We start from the raw sequence: 8,599 nt of genomic DNA on the forward strand, positions 1-8,599 counted from the left end.
AATTCATATCCATTGTATTAATTTCATTACAGGCCATAAAATAATATTCACATTTATTTGCCTTTTGCATTCAAACATGTTTAAGCAAATATGTAGCATATACATATTTATTGCTACCGACAATTTCAAAGCATTCCCGTTAATTAATTCCAGGATATAAACTTTAAATCCTTTAATGACAATTCAATAATAATATTGAAAAAAAAACATGTGGGATTAAGAATAGCAAAAAATGGGCTACAAATAGCAATTCCAAGAATTCCTTTCAACCAAAGTGCACATGACGACAACAGAGAGCTGATCCGTAATCCGATTTTTTTTTCTTTCAAAAATATGTGTTACGAATTAATTTAAAATTAATTGTCCAAGCAAGAATCAAACATGTGACTTTCAGGTTATTAACACAACACTCTAACCAACTAAATTAATAGACTAATTATGTTTTAAAATAAATAATGTTGTTATACATAACACTAAAATTTCTAATGTATATCTAATGCGCATGTAAATTTAATTAATAAATTTTGTGACAAAAATTTTGATATAACTCATACGAATTATGTAATCCGTATATTTTTTATAAATAAAAAATATTTTCTATTAAAAAATTAATTTATTAATAAATTAAAAACATATTTTTGATTTTTTTTAAAAAATACTTATGGATCACGTAATCCGTATGAGTTAACTCATACAAATTATGTGATCCGTATGAGTCATATGAATTAACTCATACAAATTATGTAATCTGTATGACTCGTACGGATTACGTAATCCATATTACATAATCTGTAGGAGTTAATTTGTATGACTCATACAGATCACGTAATCCGTAAGTATTTTTTTTAATTTTTTTTCAAAAATATGGTTTTTTTATATTTATTAATATATTAAATTTTTTAATAGTAAATATTTTTTATTTATAAAAAATATATGGGTTAAATAATTCGTATGAGGTATATCAAAATTTATTGTCATAAAATTTATTATTTAAATTTACATGCGCATTAAATATACATTAAAAATTTTAGTGTTATATATAACAATATTATTTATTTTAAAATATAATTGATATATTAATTCGGTTAGTTAGAGCATTGTGCTAATAACCTAAAAGTCACATGTTCGGTTCTTAGCTGAACCATTAATTTTAAATTAATTCGTAACCCATATCTTTAAAAAAATAATTTGGATTACGAATCAGCTAATCCATGGGCCTCATGGATTAGTCACGAAAAAAACATATTCTTATAAAAAAAAATGAGGAAGAAAATCAAAAGACTAATCTTTAAGGACAAAAAAAATACTAACCCTTTATTTCATTTAAGAAATAGTTTCCATCTTTTAAAATTTGTGACTTTTATTTGAACAAATTCCTATTACCTTACATGAAACAAGCTTACACTACTACTTGATAAAGTCTCAAACTTTTTTGAAAAAAATGAATATATAGTAGGACTAAATAAATACAACAGATACATATATAGAGAACTATAAATTAATGTAAGTTTAATATATATATATATATATATATATATATATATATATATATATATATATATATATATATATATATAAACTATAATGTAGCAGAGCAAAAGACAATTGAAAACGAAAATACTAGTAATTAAATAGCATGATATGGATTAGGTTAAGAATGGTCTAGACATAAAATCCAAGTCAGTTATCCTAGTTTTTTTTTTTCTTTTGTTTTACACTTCATCCAGACAAAGATTAAATCTGAATTTGGCTAAACGGTGATCAGGGAAACTTCGAATATAGTGTTAGCAGTTGACTCTCTCTTTGTCCCTTCCAAAACAGCTCCTACCAGCCATGTTGTTTTTTCTCTTGTACCTATCCCAATTTGTTTCATATTTTATGTCATAAACTAATGCACAAACTCTTACAACCGGCTAATGTCACTCTCAACCGTTTCAACACGCGTTTTCAAGGCCCCTATCATTGAATTAACATTAACATTTTTTTACATACCAATTCCCTTCCCACTACACATTTTCTGAGTCTTCAAAGATTCCATAATTTCAAAGACTTTGTGTGCACCACACCACCATGGGATATGAAACTAGAAAACTCTCAGATGAGTATGAAGTTTCAGATGTCTTGGGAAGAGGTGGATTTTCTGTTGTTAGAAAAGGCACCAAAAAAGCAAGCAATGACACCAAAACTCATGTAGCCATCAAAACCCTGAGAAGGGTAGGCACTGCTTCAAACTCCAACAACCATTCTGGATTTCCAAGACCAAAAGGTGGAGAGAAGAGCACAGCAGCTATGATGGGGTTCCCCACATGGAGACAAGTCTCAGTCTCAGATGCCTTGCTCACCAATGAGATTCTTGTGATGAGGAGAATAGTGGAAAAAGTTTCACCACACCCTAATGTGATTGATCTCTATGATGTGCATGAGGACTCAAATGGGGTGCACCTTGTGTTGGAGCTGTGTTCTGGTGGGGAACTGTTTGATAGGATTGTGGCACAAGATAGGTACTTATGAAGCACCAATACTTTCATTTGTCCTAAGTATCCGATACCGATACTTTTGGATACTTCACCGATACGTTTGGATACTTTGATTTGTTCTACGTACATAGCCTTCAAAAAAGTTATAAAAATCTAATATAGGTATATATGAGAGATAGAAGTATGTATAATATAGAAACAGAAGCATTGTACCTTGATGAATAAAAAATAGAAACTCTCTTCTTTATGGATGATCCAAATAAAGGAATGAGATTAATACTATTCCTATTTGTAGAGAATAGGAAGTGATTTATGATAACATTGTTTATAATTTTTACTTTACTTTTAGCAATGTCCAAGAAGTATGTTTTTAACTTAATTTTGCAGAATTGCAAGATATACTTATTATGTTTTTTGAACTTCTTTAGAATAATCATATCTCGGTATCGAATACGTATTGTATCTGATATATTATCTATGCATAGGTACTCAGAGACTGAAGCTGCAGGTGTGGTTCGGCAGATAGCTTCAGGATTAGAGGCTATTCATAAAGCTAACATTGTCCACAGGGACTTGAAGCCTGAGAATTGCCTCTTCTTGGATGTGAGGAGGGACTCTCCTCTTAAGATCATGGACTTTGGGTTGAGTTCTGTTGAGGAATTCACTGACCCAATTGTTGGTTTGTTTGGATCCATTGATTATGTTTCACCAGAGGCTCTTTCTCAAGGGAAGATAACTACTAAGAGTGACATGTGGTCTCTGGGAGTGATTCTATATATCTTGCTCTCTGGGTATGTTGACTTTTTTTTTTCTTTCACATGTTTAGATTGTGTGTCCCCATATACCCATGTGCAATAGCTGTACATAGGGAAAGCCATCAATCGCTTTTAGACATGGAAATAAAATATGGTATCGCCTTATAATTGGAGGCAAATAATTAAAGGATGAGTTTTTCATATTCATCTTATCAGTCACCTTTGCTATCATGTTAATCAATTGTCCTTTGCTTCACTGTACATGTTTTCTTCTAGGCACATCAATAGATGAAAGGAATTATTATATTTCTCTTAAGTAACGAAATTAACTCAATTTTATCCTTTTTTGTGTGTGTGCAGGTATCCACCTTTCATTGCTCAGAATAATCGCCAGAAACAACAAATGATAATGAATGTAAGTAACATATCTTGCACAACATTTAAGTGTGATTCCTCAAAGAGAGAATGAGTAACATAGACAGTAAAAATGAGCAATGTATGAAAATGTGACTTTTACTCAAATACATTGTCCATTTTGAATCTACCTCGTGTTTTCTCATTGTAACTTGCAACTTTCATCATAAAAGTACAAAATATATTAAATTACATCATTTGCAAGCCACTGTACCTTTGCATTAATGTGCCAGATCCAATGACCAGTGCAAAAGTATAGTGTCTTGTGTTGCATTGTTACTTGCAAGACTATTATTACCTTTTGACTCTTAGAAGAAACAATGTTTAAGTTAAATACGGGTTACGGCATGTTACATCTTCCATCAGGTGATCAATCTATAATGCTCTTGCTTACCAAATCAAATATTTTGGAACAGGGGAATTTCAGTTTCTATGAGAAGACTTGGAAGGGCATTACCAATTCTGCGAAGCAACTGATTTCAGATCTTCTCACTGTTGATCCTAGTAGAAGACCTAGTGCTCAAGATGTATTGTACACTCTTACCAACCTCATTAATCTTAATTGAGCCATATTTTTCTTTCTTTTCTTGCTACATGGAATGAAGCAAAGCTACTATGAAAGTAGTCCTGTGTTGGAAAAAATTACCACAAAAAAAAACTATTTATGTAGTACATGTTTAGATTGTTTTTACTTAAATAGTTTTTAGTTATGCATTTAAAAGAATGAGAAGAAAAAAACTACTAATCAGTGTAAATATTTGTTCAACATTTTGCATCATATTATTTTCAAGTACAAAGTTTGGAGATATTTTATTAAAATAGTCAGAGAACAATAACCCCCGCACACTTACACTTTGATTTATGTCTTGGAACAGCTTCTGAGTCATCCATGGGTGGTAGGTGACAAAGCCAAAGATGATGCAATGGACCCTGAGATTGTCTCAAGATTGCAGAGCTTTAACGCTAGGCGCAAACTCCGTGCAGCTGCAATTGCTAGTGTTTGGAGCACCGCAATCTTTCTCAGAACTAAAAAGCTGAAATCCTTGGTAGGAACACATGATCTCACAGAAGAGGAAATTGAAAATCTCAGGATGAGTTTTAAGAAGATGTAAGTATTCATGAGTCAAGATCAAAATACAGAATTGATCAAACAACCAAGGCCTTATTTGGATAAACTTCTCTATAAACACTTGTAGGAAAAGAAAATAAGAAGGTAAAATACATTAAGCTTCTCCATAAGATAAAATTAACTTATGTACCTTAGCCTTAGGATAAGTTAAATTAAAAGTGCTTCTCTAAAAATTAAGTGCATAAGTTGATTTTAACTTGTGCAAGAAGCTTAATTCATTTTAGCTTCCTAATTTCTTTTTGTTTATACAGAAGTTTATCCAAACAGGGATTATATTTGGTTTTTAGTTGGGATCCTCCACCATTCTTTCAAAAGTAAAACTAATAAAGTCTCTTTAGTTCTCAGTTGAGTTCGATTATAAACAAGTTTCGACTCAATTTTGCCTTGAACTCAGTTTGAAATGGATGGAATGTTGTTTTTGCAAACTCAGCTTCAATAGGGAATTCATTCAAATTCAAGTTTGCAAACTTTAATGCAAACATTGATAGAAGAAGGATAACTATTCTATCACTACTCCTAATTCGACAACTAGAAGAGAGGGAACATGCACAAATTTAGCTCTTCAGTTTGACAAGAAACCAAATATTTGTATACAGCACTTGTCTTTGACAGTTTTTTTTGACTGATATAAAAATGTTCTTTGTTGTTAACAGATGTGTGAGTGGGGACAATGCCACTCTATCTGAGTTTGAGGAGGTGCTGAGAGCCATGAAATTGTCATCACTGATCCCTCTAGCACCACGTATATTTGACTTGTTTGACAACAACCGTGATGGAACAGTTGACATGAGAGAGATACTATGTGGTTTTTCCAGCTTCAAAAACTCCAAAGGAGATGATGCTCTCCGTTTGTGCTTCCAGGTGAGCCTTTTTCTCATAACTGATACAGTCAACACAAATATACTGTATATGGAAATCACATTCTTGTGATTAAATTACATGCCTCACAATTTTCACCACACCTTCTCTGTTCTCAACCTCTAACAAATCTAGAAAAAGACTCCAACATACACAATAAAATAAAGAAACAGCTATAAAGTTCTTTATATATGACTAGGTGTTTGGCTTCATTTTAGATTCTCTAAATTCACGTTGAAGTACTTATTAACGTGATTTTAGGTATATATTCTCATGTTTGGTTTCATATTCAAGAATTGATATTAGGTTCAAAATTGATTCATTGAAGAAACTTTAAATAATTTTAAATTGGAATAAAAATTTTATAGAATTTTGTTATTAACTTACTTTTAGAATAAACCATCCACTAATAAATCATATCACATCAAAATCAATTTTAACCAAAATTAATTTTAGAATATTTTTAATGCTTTCCCAATTATACACTATTACAAAGAAAAGGTGCTTAACTAATTTGCCTCTTGGTTTTCTTTGACCCAGATGTATGACACAGATCGATCCGGGTGCATCACCAAGGAAGAAGTAGCATCCATGCTGAGAGTAATATTATGTCCCTTCCTTTTTAGGATAAAATATATTTTAAATCTTTTAATTTTTTGTTAAATTTATAGTTCCTATACTTTAAAAAAATATGATATTGATTCTCATATTTTTTATCACCTTATAACGGGTGAATTTCGTCTATTTTTTAAACTTAGACCAAGACCTATTTTGGAGAGAAAAATTAATTTAACATTATATTTTGTTTCTCTCCAAAATGTAGCTGAAAATTATTTGATGCATATTTGGATTAAAGTTTGCAAACTTGTTGAGGCAAGTTAAGTTGAGTTAAACTTTAGTTTGCCTCAACTTAAGTTTACAAACTAAAAGTAACCCAAATCTTTCTTTTATAAAATTGGATTACAAAATAACATTTTCAGTTCAAACACACTTTTGGATAAACAAACATATTACTAAAATGAGGTTATTCTTGAAAAGTACCTTTAACATTCAAAAATACTTCTTCAACTACACATATAGGATACTCTTGCAAAACTCAATTTGTAAACTTAAATTTTCATACTGCAATCCAAATATGCACTTAAAATTCACTTGTGACTTTCCTCTTTTGACACATTTTACTCTATTTTTCTAGTTAGCCTTAACTTGTGACTTTCATCTTTTGACACAAACAAATTCACTTAACAACAGGCTTTACCAGAAGACTGTCTTCCAGCTGATATCACTGAACCTGGCAAATTGGATGAAATATTTGACCTAATGGATGCCAACAGTGATGGAAAAGTTACATTTGATGAATTCAAAGCTGCTATGCAGAGAGATAGCTCACTCCAAGACGTAGTTCTCTCTTCTCTTCGTCCACAATAGTTCTCCTAATTTTCATTAATTTTATGGTATTATTAATTATTATGGTCTTTTCAATATGGAGTAGTACTATTATTTTCTCCTTTTCTTCTTCCTCGGGCATTCTTTTTGCTGACTTATTGATACTATAGGACAAAAAGAGAGTATTGGAGTACTATATAGTGAAATTGTGCCATATAATTTTTTATTTGACAGTTATCTACGAACTTCTGCGTTCTCATGTCGTTCGTCAATCTCGCAGTGGAGATTCCAACGCCAACAAGATAACAAACGAAATGCATTCAAGAAAAAGAATGAATTTCCGTTGAAATTTATTTGAGAAAGTTATTAAAAATGATTGACCTAAAAACTCCTAATTGATCAAATTTTATTTTGAATTTCAATAAAAAAAATTATTAGATCTTTAATATATTAAAACTTTTATTTTAAATTTTTACCTTTAGAGTTCTTCCATCAAATTATAAATAAAATAAAAATAATTTGTGATGATTTTTAATATATCTATTTAAAAATTTAAATTATAATTTATAGTGATTTTTAACCACTAAAATCAATTATAAAAAAATCAATGAGATCTTCAAATAAGATTTCCACCATCAATTAAAACACAGCATAAACCCTTCTTTTCTTCCATTCAAGATCTCTACAATCAATTAAATAAAATTAAATTCATAAAAAACACTTAAAATCCGTATTATATTCAATTCCTTTCTTTCTCATTCCCAATATGGATTCCCATGACAATCAAATCTCCGGTTATGATTCCAACCTTGCCCACATTGCCTCTGTCCACACGCACCTCGACGAAATCTATAAAAGGTAGCTTTAGAATGTGAATCAATTTGCTCGACATTTGAGGAACTAGGCAAAGAACATGGTTCTAGGAAGCAGGCGTGGATTCCGACGACCAAGGTTCTTGTTAAAAGCGTTGGTCTGAGAGGTACTTAGGGAGACGAACGGGCCTTGTGGTTTGGGAAAAAGTAGTAGGTTTGAGGATTCATTTGCTAATGTGGAGGCTGACACAAAAGGTTGTTGTTGTTCAAGGTTTATTGTAAGTGGAGTGATTCACTTGGACACTAGAAGGGAGTTGAACATTGACACCAATATTGATCACGCTATTTTTTTCTCACAAGCACACTAGCTTTTGATATTGCTTTTCAAGCTTTTTGTTTGGAGAGTCACAAGATTAACAGGAGTAATGTGTTTTTTTAACAAGTACGTAGATAAGTGATTATTTTCAAGTAAAACCTTTCAAGTAATCATGTAGTTTACTACTTCAGAACCTATTCACAATAACTAAAAATCTGTTAACCAACAAATTCTGCTTCACTTTTCTTCTCAAAGTAGGTGTTGCTTCCTAAATATTAAAACAGTTTTATAAAAACCTTTTGATCAATGATTAAGATTAAGCTTTTCAAAACAAAGTTTTGTAAAACAAATTTTAAGCACACAACAACAATATCCAATGAGAAGTAGTAAGGAAGGAAAACAACACACCTATAAATATACTAGTTAACCTCAACCTAGGCTACGTCCAGTAA

The 8,599-nt window shown here is 31.0% G+C and overlaps 1 protein-coding gene across 1 annotated transcript; it reads left to right on the top strand.

Annotated features, from left to right (window-relative positions):
• The first annotated feature begins 1,916 nt into the window (after positions 1-1,916).
• Positions 1,917-7,252, top strand: LOC100780887 (calcium and calcium/calmodulin-dependent serine/threonine-protein kinase). The gene is made up of 8 exons (XM_003531738.5): positions 1,917-2,501; positions 2,963-3,268; positions 3,593-3,647; positions 4,063-4,173; positions 4,522-4,754; positions 5,429-5,636; positions 6,174-6,233; positions 6,885-7,252. The coding sequence occupies exons 1-8, from the start codon at positions 2,071-2,073 to the stop codon at positions 7,059-7,061; spliced, it is 1,581 nt and encodes a 526-aa protein (XP_003531786.1). The 5' UTR covers positions 1,917-2,070; the 3' UTR covers positions 7,062-7,252.
• The last annotated feature ends 1,347 nt before the right edge of the window (positions 7,253-8,599 follow it).

The sequence above is a fragment of the Glycine max genome, chromosome 8 (genome assembly GCF_000004515.6).
Source record: "Glycine max cultivar Williams 82 chromosome 8, Glycine_max_v4.0, whole genome shotgun sequence".
Lineage (NCBI taxonomy): Eukaryota > Viridiplantae > Streptophyta > Magnoliopsida > Fabales > Fabaceae > Glycine > Glycine max.